The sequence below is a fragment of the Brienomyrus brachyistius genome, chromosome 11, assembly GCF_023856365.1.
Source record: "Brienomyrus brachyistius isolate T26 chromosome 11, BBRACH_0.4, whole genome shotgun sequence".
Classification (NCBI taxonomy): Eukaryota; Metazoa; Chordata; class Actinopteri; order Osteoglossiformes; family Mormyridae; genus Brienomyrus; species Brienomyrus brachyistius.
In genome coordinates, this window is record NC_064543.1 from 24,564,813 (window position 1) to 24,583,712 (window position 18,900).

The following is an 18,900-nucleotide window of genomic DNA, read 5'->3' on the forward strand; positions in this document are numbered from 1 at the left end:
AAAAAGAAGCAATGAAGAAGAAGCTGCAAGCAGCTCTGGTCATTAGAAAGGACCTACTAAAGAAGATTGATGGGTATGAAAACCAGATAAAGGAAAATGAGAACATTGCTCCAGAGTTTTCGGTTTTGCAAGACAAGCTAAAAGAACTGACGTTGCAAGTTCAGACAATAAGTAAAGATCATGAGTCTCAGACTGATGAATTAAGACAGCAGATAATGCAGAAAGACGAAGTCATCAATGAACTTAAACAGGATGTTTCAAGAAAGGATCTCCTCCTTGAACAGATGAGTCACAACATTCATTGTTTACAAACAAAATTTGATGAGCAAAAGGAGAACTTGAGCAACACCCTCCACTTGCTTCATGAAAAATCTGAAATTATTAATAGTTTCCAATTCAGTATTGCTGCAAAAGAAGAAACTCATGATCATGAACGTTGTAAGATGATGATGGACATAAATATTCTCAAAGAGGAGATGGAAAAGAAAGAGAACTTGTATTCTGAAACTGAAAAGGAACTTTCTTTAGTAAAGCAAGAAAAAGAAGTTCAAGAAAAGAAGGCAAATGCTGCATTAATAGCAAGAAAGGAAATAATGAAAAAATATAAAGAGATTGAAAAAAGACATGCCCAGGAGGTCTCTGGATTAAAAGATGACTTTAACAAGCTTTTGGAAGAGAACTCCAAACAAAGAGATGATTTTAATACTGTTCAGATTAAATATGCTGAAAAGGTGAAGGAGTTGGAAAATGTCCAGCATTCCATTTCTTTACTTGAATATGAACTGGTCTCTGCTAAAAATCTTATTGTTGAAAAAGAGAAAATACTGAACAGTCTCGATATATCCATGGCTGAAAGACAGTGGCAGGTAGAAGCTATTGCCGCAAATCAAGGAGAGATCGAAAGTCTTCATCACAAACTAGAAAAGATGACCTTTGAGATGGGAAGTAAAGATGCTTTGATTGCATCTCTAGAAGAGCATTCCAAAGACGTTAGCCTTCAACTCTCAGAGACACAGTCAGAGCTAGAAAAGGCACACATTGAGATGAGGGAGAAAGTGGAAAAGATTCTAGGACTGGAACAAGAAATTAATACAGCTCACGAGCAGCACAAATATGATAAACAGGAAATTGATAATTATGCTGATTTGCATAGGCACCTTCAAAAATCACAAGCTGAGGTTGAAGACCTTAAGCATGCTATAGAAAGAATTAAAACTGAAAAAGAAAAACAGTTTGAAGAATTGAAAAAATTAAATAAAGAACTTAATGATGCAAACATTCAGATCAAGGAAGAGCTTGGAAAAGCACATTCCGTAATAGCTGAGAAGTCATTTCAGCTTCAGACCGTACAAAACAATTGTTGTCAAGAGAGGGAATTTTTGAAAAAAGAGCTAGAAAGAATAAGGGCTGACTCAAAATATAAACAGACTGAAATTGAAAGTAATAAACTGTACATTGAAACATTAGAAAAAGAGAAGCATAATGCATTTACTGATATTCAAAATGTCAGAAGCACTGTTAGCATTCTAGAAACAAAGCTTAACGAATCAGAAAAATTAAGGGAAGAGCTGCTAAAGAAACTAAGTGTAACTGAGGAGAAAGCAGCTTTAGAATTGGATTCTGAAGAAGAATTTCAGTCTTTAAAAGCCTATGCTAAGCAACTGGAAGTAAACCTTAAAGAAAAGGAAGATGGTTTTCAGAACATTCAAGCACTGATTAAGGAAAAAGAGCAACTCATTGCCAGTTTGGAACAGCAACTGCAAAGGGAAGTTCATCTTCATGAGGTTTCAATGGAACAAACGAAAACTGTTATTAATGAACTGCAGCAGAATACCAAAGAAGTTCCAGATGCCCGTGGACCAAGGGAGCAGGCAGATGAGAGTAAACAGATGGCGAAGAAACTACAGGCAGCTTTGATCTCTCGAAAAGAAGCCTTGAAAGAGAACCAGTCCCTCAAACAACAAATACAAGCATTGAGGTCTGAAAATGAAAAAATTAATAAGTCAACTGCAAGTCTTGAGAAATCTCTCACAGAATTGAAACAGCAAAAGGAACACTTGGAAAGTTCTGTACTCTTTCTTGGAAAAGAGAAGGATAAACTCATTTCAGAAGTTGATCAGATTTTAAGCGACAACCATAACCTCTCAGCTGCCTGCGAAAGCCTTAAACTCACAATAGAGAATATCACTCACCAGAAGCAAGCTTTTTCCTGCCAGTTGGAGTCCTTAAAGGATTCCCAAACTGTTGAGTTGTCAGAGTGGAGATCAAAACACACAGAACTGAAACATGAGTATGAATCTCTTTTGCAAGCATATGAAAATGTCGGCAATGAAATGGACAAGATGCGACAGCTCTTAGAGGTAGCCCGTAAAGAGAAGCAAGAAATTGTTTTAAGAGTACTTCAGACTGAATCAGAAAAGGCACAGCTGGAGAAGCAAATTATTGAATCCAAAAATGAAATTGAAAAAATGAAGGAAAAGATTCAAGAGTTGACCGGATCAAAAAGACACAAGATTCAGGACCTGGAAGCTGAAAATGAGAAGATACGAAAGCAAATGCAAGAGTTTGAGGAACAGAAGTACACAATTGAAAATCTGACAGTCAAGAACAGTGAACTTGAAGAGGAAATGAATAGCCTGAAAATAACTTCAATTGAAATCAGAGACAAAATGAACAAATTTCAAAGTGATAATATTAATTTAGTTGAAGAACTTAAGGTATCGAATAACTTATTAGAAAAGTGGCAAAGTGAATCAAAAGGAAGTCAGCTTAATATGCAGTTAAAAATAGAAGAAATGCTTAATTTGAACAATACCTTAACTTCTACGATTGAAGCTCAAAAAGCAGACATTTTGCACAAGACTGAAATGGTTGAATTCCTGCAAAAGGAGAAGATAAATCTAGCTGAAAAAAATGCTAATTTGCAGAAAGATTATGATGTTCAGTTGGAAGAGAAGGACAATAATGTCAAGAAATTGAGAAAAGAAATAAATGGGAACTTTCAGGAAATTGGTAGCCTGAATGAGAAAATAAAAATTTTAGAAGATGACAAGTCCCTCTTGCAAGAAGAGCTTGAGAATGTACAAGAGCTTTCTGAAAAGGTGAAAAATGAAAAAGAATATTTGGAGACTATGCTACTCAAAAATTCTGAAAAAATTGATGAGTTGACAGAAGCAGTCCGCATACTAGAAATGCAAAATAAGAATCTATCAACTCAGCTAACCGCAAGCATCGAAGAGAAATCCAGAGATGACAAACAACAACAACTGAAACTTAAGGAGCTTGAGGAAAAGCTGAAGGTACTTCAGAAAGGAAGTGAAGGTTCAAAAAGCATTAAGATGGAACTGCAAGAACTCTTGAAGGAGAAACATCAAGAAATCAATCAACTTCATAATGACTGTATTACATATCAGGAACTGATTCTAGAATTGGAAAGCTCTTTAAAGTCGACTCAGTCAAAAGGTCATCTCATGGAAAAGAAGATGAATGATAAAACCTCTGATTTTCAGGAAAGGATAAGGAGTCTTGAAACTGAAATTATGTCATATAAAGTTTTGCTAAGTGAAGCAAGAGATGAAATGGCAAACATCAGTTTTGAAAGAGAACAACTTGAGAAACTAACAAGAAAGGATGCTTTTGAACTTGGTCAAAATTTGGAGCTTTTAGATGCATGTGAGCAAAATGCACAAATTGAGAAGTTGGAGCATGATAAAAATGTATTGAATGCACAACTTACTGACAAAGACAGTTCAGTATGTGAAATGCAGTCAAATCTTGTGAAACTTAAAAAGATGTTATCAGAATCGGAGTCCAAGATTCTCTTGGTACAAGCTGACAATGACAAGCTACGCATTGATCTTGAGAAACAAAAAGCCATTGCAGGGCAGCTAAAATCACTTGTTCATAACAAAGACTCTGAAATCTCCTTGCGGCTGTCCTCCAGTGATGGACAGATGTTGGATTATTTAGAGCAGCTGCAGAAACATCACAAGGCTCAAACTGAGGATTATGGAGCTCAGCTGAATGTCTTTTACAATGAAAGAGTGGAAGCAGACAAGACATCCATAAAGTTAGAGGGTGAAGTCAGAAGGCAGCAAGGTAAAATGCAGTCCCTTTCAGAAGAGAACATGCAATTAATTGAAAAGCAAGAATCTTTTAGGAGCTCTCCAGTGTCCTCTCTCATGCAAACAGAGAAGGAACATTTATTTTCTGATCACAAAACATTGGAGGTAAAACATAAAAGTAATCTATTGGAAACTGAGTTTTCAGGGAAGGAGGACCTCAATGAAAATAACTTGGAACAAAAGATCAAAACTCTTATTTATCAGATTGATGATCTGAACTCTGAAAATGCTATGCTCAAAGCACAGCTGATCAGGTACAGAGAAGATCTTAATCAAGTCTTATCACTTAAAGACAACCAGTTAAAAGAACTCCTTACGAAAGAACGGGATTCAGTCAAAAACATATTAAGTCAGAAATCATATGTTGAATATCAACTTCGGGAGGCCTTGATGGATCTTCAGGAAAAAGAAGACGCTAATGATATCATAAAAATTCAGAATTCAAAACTTGCCATTCAAGTTCAGGAACTTAATGCTGAGGTATTGGCCCTGAAGAAACAGAAAGCTGAGATGAAAGAAACCAAAGTAATTTCTGACCTACAAGAGGAAGTAGCTGCTAAAGCTGCAGAATGTAATGATCTGCAACAAAAATTATTAGCACAGAAAATGACCAACGATGACCTGAAAAGAGAGATGCAGGAACTGGAAGTCAAAACAAGGAATCATCTAGCAGAAGCCAGTAATAAATATAATAATGCACTTAATGCTTTTGAACGAGAAGTGGACCTTATGAGAAATGAGCGAGAAACTGCGGAAAGCAGGGTTGCAGAGCTTGCTAAAGAATTAATGCAAACCGAACAACTGTTGTCCGAGGCCAAGAATCTGTGCAAGACCACCGAGGCTCAAAATCAGTCATTGGCAAAAGCTATGGCTGCGTTACAGGATGACAGAGACCATCTCATTGAAGATTTTAAAGTTTTACATAACAAATATGACACTGAACTCAGGGAGACCACAGCAGCTATGAACAAGATTGAGGGGCTACTCAATGACACAGATTCTGAACTTCGCAGTGTAACTAAAGATAGATATATTCTAATCAAGAAGCTCTCTGCTTTTGAAAGTGACAACACTCATTCTCAGTTGACAAAACAAATAGATGAGCTATGTTGTATAATCTCAGAAAAGGAAACGGAGCTCAACAGGCTATCACAAGAGAATGATATGTACAGCAAGCAAATGGCAGCCTTCTCTGGGTCAATGGCCAGTCTTCAAGATGACAGAGACCGACTGATTCAGGAACTGGCAAAAGCTAAAAGGGGTTTTGAGCCCAGGCAGGGAACAAGTGCCAGTACAGCTACACCTGTGGGCAGTGAGGAGATTAATCTTAATAGTTTTGATGTCCTCCAAACTGAGAGAAATAGGCTGGTAAGTTTTTATATCAGGCTTGCTTACAAATCATTTTTTTCGTGTGTCTTGAATGGTCAGCAGCATGAACCACTTTTTTTTTTCTTCATTTTTTTTCCATTAATGAGGGATGTAACGATACGAAAATCTCATTATACAGTAATGCTGTAATAGTAGTCTTTAGTTTTTTCCTTTTAATTAGTGTTTTAGCTTTCCCTCTTTAAATAACAGAAGTGGCCAGCCATGATCTAAGCATGTGTCAAAAATAGCGTTAATTGTCTTTGGCAATGAATTACTGAACTATGTATGCACAATCGCAAAACAAAAACAAAGCAATAGTCGGTAGTAGCAGTAAATGAAAATAAGTAGTAAAATGCGTTATTGTAGCAGCTGAATCTTGTCAATAATCACACTCACAGTGGGATATCAGTATTTTTAGTTTGATTGCACCCTCTGCTGTTCAAACAAAAACAATGCAGTTTTTGACGCTAACAGAATGCAGCTGTGCTAGCGAAATAACCACGGAATATCCTAGTTGATATTGGCACAGTCCCATGACGCGATATCATGAAATTCGGCACATCGTTACATCCCTAGCTTAAATCACATAGTATAAATGTGTTTTGCCCATCAAGTCATATCATCATTCTAACTTTAGTTTTGTTTTCTGGAACAGCTGAAAGAAGTTGGAAGTTTGAAGTCTGAAAATGCTGACCTAGAGAAGGCTTTGCAGGAGGCCCAGGCTTACAGGTGGCAGACAGAGAGAGACATCAACACGTACCAGGTGGAGCTTGCAGAACTGAAGTAAGATCAATGTTCGAATTATTGTATCTGCCTAGTTGGCAGTCTGACCATGACATGATGTTTCAGCGGGGGGCACAATAAAAGTTGCTAATTGGATTAGGGGGTGGGGTTCGGAGGTCAAGCACACAGGATCACTAACTTACCTCCTCCCTACCCCCTGCCTGGTGCATATTTTCTCTTTTATGGGGGTCTTTAAATTCTTACCCTGGTTCCACTCAGTATGAACACAGTAAGATCCTTTGACATTTCTTTGGATGCTTTGGATATCTCAAATTTTTGAGTTTTCTGTTATGCCTGAAAAACATTTGGGTTAATGGTAAAAGCTGCATTTAGTAGAAACAGGTATTTGTTATTGTCATGTTCCACAGTAAAGTTTCCTAAGTTTACCTCATTGTTCACATAATTAGAGCAGAGCTATACTAAGTGAATAACATTATGTAAATCGGTGATATCTGCAGGTATGACTGCAGAGTTTTTATGACACCAAGAACACTTCATTCTGACTGACCCATAGTTGTTAAAGATTCTACCCACTTGCTTTAAACTTGAATTGTGTTATGATGTCTGTCTCTTTTAGGCATGGCTTCTTACTGTCAAAGGCATATTTTGCATTTGCTGAGATGAAGCCATAAGTATAAGTATACATATGTCAGAACTGTCCTCTAGGTTGCCCTCTGCAAACTGCACAGCAAGTGAGCTGTTTTTTGTAGGCTGTGATGGAAACTGCTACTGCTATGTTTAGTGAACATAAGAGAAGCAGGGGAAGAATTACAGGCATGAGGCCCTGGCAGTGGTCCATAGAGGGGAGGCTACATACCCTCTGTAACCAGGGGTTCCAAGAAGAGCTAGCCCTTTGAATGCTGTTTGTAGTTTGCCAAGGTAACATTGATGGATGCTGTCTCATTTGCTTTTCAGGTCTGAGAGAAACAAATTGATGTCAGAGCACCACAGCCTCAAGCAGCCAGTAGTTGCCATGGCTGAAAAGGTTGGTGAGCTGGGCTGGGCTAGAGCGTGGTATCGGAGGAACCCTGTCCAATTATCCTGTGAAGGTGGAATTAAACCAATGAAATGCTTGCCTATATTTAAATCACCCTCCCCATCTTTCGCTACCTAAGACCCAAATTTGGGTATGTGTGGTTGTAGAGTCTTCTGATTGTTCATGTTGATTGTTGTGTAGAACTTTTAGAACCTAAGAAAAGTTTCATATTTGCAGAGGTGTGAAGAAACAAAGTTACTAATACTTTGTTGTTGTATTTAAAAAAATAGTTTTTTAGTTTTTTACAGTTTCATACCTTTGGTTGCTGCAACTTTCACTTCACTACATTTCTGACTTTTTACTCCAATAAATTCTGCACGAAGATCAAATGCAGAACACCTGAGTAGCTGCACAATTCTGGGTAAAATATTAATAATGATTTTATTCACTCAGAATCGACTGAATTTCTTTCTCGATTCTTCAGCAGTATATTTCTTTCTTTATTATTAATTACATATTATTTTTATGAGACAGATATTTAAATTTGTGGATATTCAAAGTTAGCAGCACTACAGGTGCTACTGAAGTAATGGTGTTGATTACATTGGACGATCAGCTGTTTTTGTAGTGGAGGACAAGGGTTTTCGGCAGGTCATTTGCCACTTACATTGTACTGGCCCGTGATGTTTATAACTCATTATTAAATCTGGCTCGTAGGTCAGTCTTTTGTTTTTCGCTGAGTACAACTAATATTCCGCTAATCTGTGCAGCAAGGCAAGTTTCACTGCTCTTTCTGAATAAAAAGAATATGACTGTTTTCCTTCTTGTACTGAACTATAATTTACAATGCTACAGTGAAACCTATCTCGAGTTAATTTAAATGGATTAGTTGCTATTTGTACTTTTCACATTAGTAGTTTGAAAATCATTTTAAAAAAACCCATTCAGTAGTACTATAATGGATGACTTTCACTTGAGTAACATTTTTGTGAAGTATCTGTCCTTTTACTTAAGTATGATAGAACTTTTTCCACCACTCCACACTTGTAAAAATGGATTACAAATGGCTGCAACTAAGTTCCTAATTTCTTTCAGGAGAACTCAGCCCCACTAGCTAAGAACTCATCTGGTGAGCAGCTCCCTCTGCTTCTAACACAGCGACGCCAGCTTGAAAGCGACCTCCAGCGTTGTCTCCAAGAGATCCATCAGCGAGATTTACGCTTTCAGCAGGTCAACGCCCAGGTACTCGCACTACACTAGGGCCTATTTCTTTTCTATTAACGAAGCAGTGAATTCCATGTAAAATTCTGTATCACAGTTCTGAAAAGCAAACTATTGTGTGAAACATGTATGGCACACTTGCTTGGTATTTTACTTGTGTTCCGTCTTCTTTGCTAGCTTCTGCAGACTGTGGAAGAGAAGATGGGCTTGGCTTCCCAGTTAAAGACAATGTCTCAAACCCTGAGGGACACACAGTTGAACCTGGGTGATCTGCAGAATCGCTGTTACTGGCTTGAGAGTCAGATCCAGACATTTCCCGGCCAGGGCCATGCTCATGTAGGTTTCTTCTGAAGTCAAGCATCTCTGTCACTGGAATTGTTTCTGAAATTGTCCATCTTTGTTTTTGATAATTATATAACCAAATTAGATCTTTGATTAAGGGCATTTGCTATATTACTTGTACTATACTAGGACTAGTAAATATGCTACCTGCAAGTTCCTGTTGACCAGACAGTCTTTCTCCACAAGGGGGCAGTGGCACCAGAGGTTCCTCCTGGAGCACCCCAAGAACGGAGTATTACCGAGGTGGCAATGGACACCCCCCAGGCTAGTGAGCTGAGAAGCAGGTGATGTTGCTAAATATTTGTGCTACCTCATATAGTACTAAAAAGGAGGCAAAATATGACAAGTGTTATGCTTATTCATTTTGTTCTGCCCTTGTGTCCTTCTGTTGTTTGCCTTGTGCTTCTCCCACCTCCCCTCCAAAACTCTTTTTCATATGCTGCAGGCTGGTGGAGGTGGAGCAGCAGCTAGTCTCTACACAGCATGACCTGACCCAGCTTGCAGAGAGTCTGACAGAGGAGCGGGCCAGGAGGCAGGTGGCTGAGGAGGCTCTGGGACTCGCTGAGGAGAGAGTGAAAAGGTGCCATCATCACATCAGGCCCTCTAGCTCCTGCATTCCTTTTCCAAACACTGACCGTCAATGACTGTCAGCTCCAGAGAATCTTTGCAAACCCCAGTATGTTTTTTTTTTTTTTATACACATTGTATTTTATTTCCTGCGTTGACACTTGTTTTTCGTTATTGTGTTTCAGCATGAATGCTAGCATTTCCAGGACAAGTCAAGGAGAATTTACTATTCATCTGGAGTCTGATGATGAACGGGAAGCACTTATCATTGACCCCAGTGAGAATGTTGTCACTCGCAAGGTTAGTGCATTCCAGTGTTCACCTCTGTCTCCATCATTAAGACCAGGAGCTTTTTACTTACTGTGTGCTGTCATGAGACAATGAATTTCATCAACACATCATAAACCATGCAGAACCTGAGCTTGTCGGCTGTAGTGTAAGTTATTTTTTCACCCACCAGATGAAAGGCGGAGTTCTGTCCTGCAAGCGATGGCTGCGGGGGCGGAGTCTATACTGCTCCAAGCTGCTGACATCACGGGCCAAATCTCGTTACCTTTTTCTTGCATATCTGCTGACGCTGCACGTCATCGTATTTATGTGCTTCACTGGTACCCTGTAGAACAGTTAACTCTGCTGGCCAGCATTTAATGACCCCAAGGGCTCTTCACAAGGGTCACAGGGGCTTCGCAGCACAGACCTTCACACCCTCAGGGCCCTATTAAATGTATCACAATTAATACTGCAGCAAAACAAATGCTGGAAATCTACAAAATGTGTTAAGCAAAGAATGATGACACATTTTGAGTTGAATGTTAACATTGCTGCTTAAATTGTTCAACCATCTTGAAGATAACTCCTCCAAGATTAAAGCTTTGCAAAAAACTATACAAAACAAATACATGTTCATACTCAACTCTAAAGGTATTAAAGTACAATGGCCTCCTAATCTTGTTTTTAGCTGCTGGTTGAGCTATGCACTACAGATCTCTGCTGTTTTAATTTATTTAAAAGCAGTCCTATTAGGATAAGAGTATATTATATAAGGGTTAATGTATATCAGGTTTGGCACGTCGTATTACAACCTTTATTGTACATTGAGATTTGTTTGTTTGGCGAGTCGTATGTGCATCAGTGTACTCTGTCAAAAGTTTTTCTCTTGCGTTCCTACTGATTTGTATATATTGTGTGAATGAAGAATCAAATCTATGTTAAAAGCTACTGAGTGCATCCAAGGTATTTTCTATATAACATCTATTTTTTAAGAAGAGCTGGTGGTCAGCAGCATCTTTTGCCTCACTAGACTGTTCCCTCACCATTGAGTATCATTGATAGGGTAAACGTGCAATATAGTGCAGGGTGTTCTTGCCTACTACAGATTTTTTGTCGAAATGAGGCATTTTAATAAAGCTGTTGAAAACAACCTTTTGTCCTCTGTGCTTATTGACATCTTGAAATGCAATTATTATTCTTGGATTTTTTTTATCATTCTTCTTAGCGTCCCAAAACTTTGCTGTTCTTTGTCTGAACTTTGCAGCGCTGACATACAAATGAAAAGGCAGGATCATAGATCTTTACGAGTTTTTGACTTGATAGCTTTTAATTTTTATGTCGTCTTTAATAGTGATTTTTCTGACCGCATTTAAATTGGACTTGATTGTTTCTTGTCATTGGTGGAGGTTTGCGTACCATTGTTGTGAAACTGATCGCTGCAGAAGGAAATTTCCTTTGAAGGCATTTTAGAGGTTGAATTCCCGCTGCAGTACTTTTTATGGAATGCCTGCTGTAGTGACGCCCCAGTGGATGGACAGACAAAAGGCCATACCTCCATTATGACTTATGCACAGAACCTTATTTATAGTGTGTAATGCCGCAGGATTCCGAAATGCCACCCTCTATGACACACGGTCGACCTGTCTTCCCACAATGGGCCACGTGTCTCCATGCAATAAATTACAGTCTAATATTAAACCCATACAAAGACTTCTACCCACCTATTTGGTGGGATGGATTCCAGCTTCACACAACAATTGTGTCCTTTTTCATGGAGGACAAAATGCCTTTGGACTTTAAGTCCACTTGTTAGCATGGCAATGTCTCCTAAAAAGGGCCGACGGGCTGATGGTATTCGGTGGCACGGACCGTGGGGATCCCTGTATAAATGCCTGGACCAGGTGAAGCTTGGCTTTTACTCTCTCAAGGGAGCACAAGCTCACAAGTCTCCTCTCCAGCTCTCCTAGGTGAGTCACACAAGAGACTCCGTTCTCTTTTTATAGTGATATTGGTGCAAGCGCCCTTTAAAAGAACACTTTTGAGTGTCAGAATTAATACAGCTGGAGAAAGGTCATTTCATATTCACTGGGGCAAAATTATGTCATTTTAGTCTAGGAAACCAAAAAATGATTCATTTTTTATATTTTTGAGTGAAAAGCATAATTCGCTTATAAACTTTGTTGTCTGAAGTTTAGTTGATGTTACAGTTTCAGAAGTCTCGGGTTACTTCAGTCCATTATCTTTTGCTAGTTATTGATAACTAACTATAGTGATTCAACCCTTAAACATGACATGATCATTAAACTATTAAAATTCTGGAAAACTATGAAAGATGTGGATCTGGATAACCAATACACCTAACGAAAACAGTAAATTTCAAAGCAAATGTGGATTGGCTGATGGTATATTTTATTATTAAAATAGCACAAGTATTTTGTAGGTTCTTTTTATTTAATCTTTTTGCTGTGGTAGAACACTTAAGATGGAGTCTCAACTCACTGAACAGGAATTGTAACGCTTACATTTATTTATTGGTTGTCAGTAATGTTTAGGATATCCACCACGCTAATAAAACTGATCCTCCGTGTTGCTCTGGGGTGCAGGGTTACAGCTGTCTGAGTGAACATGTGTGACGAGGAGGAGACCACTGCCCTGGTATGTGACAATGGCTCCGGCCTGGTTAAGGCAGGCTTTGCCGGCGATGATGCCCCCAGGGCTGTTTTTCCTTCCATCGTAGGCCGCCCTCGCCACCAGGTGAGAATTTCTTTCTGATTGACGTTGTTGCTCCGTGGCCATGCACATCATTTTTTAAAAATTTGTACATGTTTTGGCTTTTTTCATTGTGGCAACATGACAGAAAGAGAGCATTGTCCAACCCTCATACACTGTTCTTATCTTGGTTCAGTTTTCCTTCTCCAGCAATGTTACCTTTCCCCATCTTACCATATGTCCTTTGGGGTCTTTGGGTTTACAATGTTGTTCATCTCAAGTTTGGCTCAGCCTCACTAGTAAGCAGTATATAATCCTTTAATGAAGAGGCACTAATTGTGTAAGCATTAGCACATCTCGATGGTATGATGGCATCTGGGCAGCAGTTCATAATCCCTTTAGCCCGGTGTCTTAAGATAAGCAGAGGGTATCTTTTGGCATTCATATTTAGCGATGCTTGAGATACTGATGGCCAAAAGTGAAGTGACTTAAAGCAATGTTGCCACAGACATAATAAGACTGATACTTTAGTATTAGTAGACCACCAAGGAATTTTACCAAGAACTATACTACAGCAATTTGAAAATCAGTGTCAGGGGCTAAACTGCATCATTAAATGCAGTTTAGCCCCATTCACAATGTCCATAGACTAAATCTAGAACATCTTACTAAATCTCAATCCATCATACATAGACAGCAAACCTTAGGGCTCACGAAGGATGACAAGAAAATTGCCTGGTACTGTATGTTCAGAAAAGTGCTCAGCATTGATGGTCAATTAGAGTTATACTTTGTAACCAACACTATTCTTTCTTCCAGGGTGTTATGGTGGGTATGGGTCAAAAGGACAGCTACGTGGGGGACGAGGCCCAGAGCAAGAGGGGTATACTCACCCTGAAGTACCCCATTGAGCACGGCATCATTACCAACTGGGATGACATGGAAAAGGTACACTCAGTCAAAGACGGACAAAACAGAGCTATCTGTCAAACATTTTATTTAAAATGGTGCAACTGAGCAACTTACAAATTAAATAATTCATCACCCTTACAAAATTGTAATGTAAGAAAATATTAGTACGCTTCATTTTACATTTTATTTTGAAATCAGGTATATTTTCTGAGTTGCGAGGTTATTGTATGTGTATTGTTGATATGTCATTGGAGTAATAATCTACCTAGTGTCTATTTCAGAGTTTTTCTTGATTTTCAAGGTATTCATTAATTTAATTGATAATTAAGGACAACTTACAAGAAAAGGTAAACGCCGATGTCTCCCTGTTTTTTGCGTGTTGCCACTTCACGTGTCCATCATCACTTTGTCACAGATCTGGCATCACACGTTCTACAACGAGCTGCGTGTGGCCCCAGAGGAACACCCTGTCCTGCTGACAGAAGCCCCACTGAACCCCAAGGCCAACAGGGAGAAAATGACCCAGGTCATTCTGTCCTCCTTCCACTGGAAAATGCTCTGGATCTCATATTAAACTGTATAGCTTTGCGCTCATTTAATTTTTAGATGTGTTTATCATTCTGTGTGACATATGACTATTTTTTTAAAAGCACTGTGATATAGTGCTTGTATACCCCCAAGATTACACATAAATAAGAGTTTAATACCTACCTGACCAATGAAATGTATACCTCTCTGAATTCAAAACCTATCAATTTCAGTGGTCTATCCACTTTATAGTATAGTATAGTATATAGTATAATGGTGTTGTCCTTGTTTCTGCAGATTATGTTTGAAACCTTCAATGTGCCTGCCATGTATGTGGCCATACAGGCTGTTCTCTCCCTGTATGCCTCTGGCCGTACCACTGGTAAGTCTGGTAGGGCACTAGAACATAAAAGGGGAATTGAGTTAGTCTGACTTCACCTTACCTGCACTGAATGCAAATCTTGATATTTGAATCTGCTCTCAGTGACAGTATAGAATACTTTTGTTATCACTGTATATATATACAGTGAAACACTGTAAAGGAGGAAAACAACCCACATACACTTAACAGTTAATCCAAACAATACAAACTAGCAGTGCTTTAGCCAGCTTAGCCACCATGCCACCTCCTTTGGATAATTGTTGTGCACATAAGGAAACAAATTGTTAAAAAAAAATTCATTTGTGTTTTTTTTTTGTTATTATTGTTGACTGCACCGATACAAAAATGTTTTGTCTTTGACTGTCGCAGGTATTGTACTGGATGCCGGGGATGGTGTGACCCACAACGTGCCAGTATACGAAGGCTACGCCTTACCCCACGCCATCATGAGACTGGACCTCGCGGGTCGCGACCTGACCGACTACCTCATGAAGATCCTGACTGAGAGAGGCTACTCATTTGTTACAACTGGTCAGAAACTCCTTTCATTTTCATAGGTTTTCAGTGTCAGACTGGATATCAGTTAGAGGCAACTAAGCAGTATACAAAATAAGAGAACTAAAATAGAAGAGGGTTTTCAGCACTTGGCAGATGGGGGGTGGGTGGCTGAAAGTCATGAGTGGGCTTAGCAGCTGTGGGGGGTGCAAGGGGTGGAGACAGGGGGTCCTGTGACTCCAGAGAGTGGCATCCCAGACATCGGAGGCATGTCACTATTCATCCTAAGATTGCCGTCAGCCCATTAATTATCCAGAAAGTGTGTCTGCTGCCACAACTCTGTCTGACACACTTGCACTGCATGTAGAACAATAAAGAGTTGTGTTTCAGCTGGGCCACGTCGTGTGCGAACCAGAGTAATGGCCTTACCCAGCCTGAGTCAACAGGCACATGCCTCCACTCATCACACTCACAGACTCACAAGACAACGTGTCAGTGCCCTGCTGGATATTTTTTTCCCTCTTAGTTTATTGCAGTAGAGAGAAAGACTCTCATGTTTTTAATATTGCCTGGGAATGAACTAAAACAATCAATCTTTTGCGCTCTTTGTGAGTTTCCCACATGCCAGGAAATGCCCTACCAGTTAACTGCAGGAAAAGAGTGCTCTCTATCTGCAAAATAAAGCTACTGTATCTTATCTGCATTGGCTGACAAAAATTGAATCATTTTCTAGTCACAGAACAGGCTGGAACAGTAATGTAGGCATTGCCGATATTTTTTCTCTGTATGAAATTCCGTGTACTAAAATCAATGCCTCTGGTCTTTTAGTGGTTCAATGGCATTGAAAGACTGCCATCTCCTGGCTATCAGTCATGAATAACACAACATTTGCTAGTATGGTTAAGTGCTAAAAGGTACTCTGGAAATACTCTTAGAAAGGCCAGATCTACTGGTCTTAACCAAGGACATCTTATCCTTTATTCATTGCTCTGTCAATAATATGTAAAACCCTGATACCCCAATCCCTTGTTTTTATAATCACTCAGTCATTGTATTACCTATTGTATTACATACACACAGTGAAATAAATAATAAAGTACCCTGTTCTATTTAATTTTTAATGTACACAGTATGGTGCAAAAGAGTTAGACAATTAGAGAAAAAGTTTAAGGCTATTTATCTGGTTAGTAAGTGTATCTATCTACTCAGAAAAAAAATACATTGTAAAATATGCATGTTAACAGTAACACAATAAAAAGTAGCAAGATTTGTAAATTATGGTCTGGATAGAACAAAATCACTTCAGTTCCCTGATCTCTCCTCAGGGGCACCTCAGCCATTCCATGTATTCATTTTATTAATTAATCTCACTTAATTAAGGTGTACTAGACGAAAACATGCATGGGTGTATTGCATGGTTGCTCTGGTTTTGAAATAGCTCGGCTGACATGTAAAATATCACAGTTTTACACCCCCGTGAAGAACATTTACACCTTATATTCTTTAACTGCCTAAGACTTTTGCACAGTATTATATATGTATCAGACAAGTGATTATGGAAGATGGTTGGATAGATATATTTGTCTACTTAATTTTTCACTCGGTAGTGTGTCCAAATATTAATTGATACTCAATACAGAGATTTTGCATTTGCTCAGTGAGAAATGTACAACAATTTGGACAAAAGCAGCCTCTATACATGTGAATTTAAGTGTCCTGGATTTCAGCACAGTGACTAGGTCTGTCATGATTGCAATATTTGAAAGCACTTGTAGTGTAACACTGACAACACTGTACTTGAGAGCTCACAAATAATAGTAACCAAGATTTGTACTGAAGTACAAATATAGTAGCTAATTGAGATAAATGATGCATCATTATTTATAAATGATGAACAAACATGAGATCAGTATTTCACTTGTGTTATTCATTATTTGTTCCTTCAGTAGTTCAGAAAGGTTTACATAATTAACAGATATGGTAACAAAAATAGTAACTGCTTGAGATAAAAGATGAGTTTGTGGTTAATTAATAGACAAGTAATAGCACGATACTACATGATTTGTGGCCCAACAACTATTGACGTAACACTAAACATGCTCGTTTCAAACCTCCCAAGGTCATTGCTACAATGTATGTGTAATGTTTGCTGCCTGAACCAGAGTACATCTGGTATTACCACGTGATTGCTGATGTGCGTATGGTGCTGATTATCATTGTGACTTTGTCTTTCCACCCGGTAGCTGAGCGTGAGATTGTGCGTGACATCAAGGAGAAGCTGTGCTACGTGGCCCTGGACTTCGAAAATGAGATGGCCACCGCCGCCTCCTCCTCCTCCCTAGAGAAGAGCTACGAGCTGCCTGACGGTCAGGTCATCACCATCGGCAACGAGAGGTTCCGCTGCCCCGAGACGCTCTTCCAGCCTTCTTTCATCGGTCTGTTACTAACAGTGTCTTCTGATTATCTGAACCAACACTGCATTCATTATTACATGTTCAGGGTCAATATAGCTGGCAGTGTAATAGTGGTATGAATAAATAATATTGCAATTATATTTTCATTAATATTTAGTCCGGCACAACTGCATGAATATTTTGTAAAAAAAAAAAATGTGCAATGCTAAACCATCTCGTGTCTGATGTTATTTAGTTGAAAGCAAAATGTAGGTTAAAGTTTTTGCCCAGTTGCCTTTTAAATACAATCTAAACCACAGCAGCAAGGCATGGGGTGATTAGCAACAGTACCACTGCTCCTGAGGCTAAACATATGTGGGCTTCAGTGAGTTAGAGCAGCAGTTTTGCAATGAGACTGTCCTCTTCACAGGAATGGAGTCCGCTGGCATTCATGAAACCACGTACAACGGCATCATGAAGTGTGACATTGACATTCGCAAGGACCTGTACGCCAACAATGTGCTCTCGGGTGGTACCACCATGTACCCTGGTATTGGTGACCGCATGCAGAAGGAGATCACTGCTTTAGCTCCCAGCACCATGAAAATCAAGGTACAGATGTTGTCTATGTGTCCACGTGCACGATTTCTTCTCGAATGACATACTGTATGACCAGCAGCAGTAGAAGTACATGTGAAGACCTTGGCAAGAACAGCCGGGGGAATGGAGCCAGGAACATTGTCTACATGGAGAAATGCAGGGTTTTATTTTATGCAAATGACATATTCAGACAGTGTTCATGTTGCAAACCAATGCTTCCCAGGGTGGTCCTCAGGAACCTGCAGACAGATGGTCCACATTTTTGCTCCCTCCCAGCTCCCTGGACTGTCTGGCAGGGAGCTGGGAGGAAGCAAAAATGTGGACTGTCTGGTAGGGAGCAGGGAAGGAGCAAAAATGTGGACCATCTGTGGGTCCCCTAGGACTGGGTTGGGAAACACTGCCTCAAACTGAGAACTGTTTTTGAGGCATTGAGGTAATCTGACGAGTTACATAGCGTAGATACACTTTGGTGATGAATAGCCTGACGAGAAGAGAGATGGCTGACTTCTGCCCACTTCTCCTGCAGATGATTGCGCCGCCTGAACGTAAGTATTCAGTGTGGATTGGCGGCTCCATCCTGGCCTCCCTTTCCACTTTCCAGCAAATGTGGATCAGCAAAGATGAGTACGAGGAGGCTGGGCCCTCCATCGTTCACCGGAAGTGCTTCTAAATCTTCAGGCTTTCCTCTCCTCACATCTTTGCTCCAACTTGGTCTGTCCCTCTCTGTCACTGCTATGGGCTTCAAAGATGGCTGCCAACTGCCCAACACTATATACCTGTCAACAGCTGTTGTCCCAGAGTCTCATATTCTGTTTCATGTGCCCTGCGCAATAAATCTCCAGTGTAATATTGTGGTCCTGTGTCATCCATCTCATTGTCAGCCAATTCAAAGTCAAACAGCTTCTTTTTGTAAAAGGTAGCATATTGTTGATGTAGAATAGGGAAAAATTATGTACTGATAAATGTATTTTATTATGTTGATGAGGTCATGCATATCCAAAATGATGGATCAATTCATAATGATTTTTAAGTATAAGCAACAAGCACCCAATCCATCTACCTTAACTGCATATCCAGCACAGGGTTGCCGTGAACCCAGAGCCCATTCCAGGCAGCACAGGACAGGAGGTCCTAAGGAGCAGGGCAGCTTATCTCAGGGCACACACTCCCACATACCATCACAAAGTACGCATGATTTAGAGATGCCAGTGTGTTTAACCACACATTGTT

General features: G+C 39.6%; 2 protein-coding genes across 2 annotated transcripts in view; both read left to right on the plus strand.

Moving 5' to 3' along the window:
- The window catches only part of LOC125704248 (GRIP and coiled-coil domain-containing protein 2-like), a 13,609-nt gene extending 2,808 nt beyond the window's left edge, over positions 1-10,801 (plus strand). Inside the window, exons 2-9 of the mRNA XM_048969673.1 lie at positions 6,148-6,275; positions 7,191-7,260; positions 8,347-8,493; positions 8,650-8,808; positions 9,001-9,098; positions 9,260-9,394; positions 9,567-9,681; positions 9,842-10,801. Of these exons, the coding sequence (XP_048825630.1) occupies positions 6,148-6,275; positions 7,191-7,260; positions 8,347-8,493; positions 8,650-8,808; positions 9,001-9,098; positions 9,260-9,394; positions 9,567-9,681; positions 9,842-10,000 (1,011 nt within the window). The 3' untranslated portion in view covers positions 10,001-10,801. The remainder of the gene's footprint in view (positions 1-6,147; positions 6,276-7,190; positions 7,261-8,346; positions 8,494-8,649; positions 8,809-9,000; positions 9,099-9,259; positions 9,395-9,566; positions 9,682-9,841) is intronic.
- A 721-nt stretch (positions 10,802-11,522) lies between these two features.
- LOC125704257 (actin, alpha cardiac muscle 1-like) lies at positions 11,523-18,517 on the plus strand. The gene is made up of 9 exons (XM_048969686.1): positions 11,523-11,618; positions 12,255-12,405; positions 13,180-13,308; positions 13,688-13,798; positions 14,098-14,182; positions 14,552-14,713; positions 16,921-17,112; positions 17,501-17,682; positions 18,197-18,517. Exons 2-9 carry the CDS (start codon positions 12,277-12,279, stop codon positions 18,338-18,340), a joined length of 1,134 nt encoding a protein of 377 aa, XP_048825643.1. The 5' UTR covers positions 11,523-11,618; positions 12,255-12,276; the 3' UTR covers positions 18,341-18,517.
- Positions 18,518-18,900: the final 383 nt, after the last annotated feature.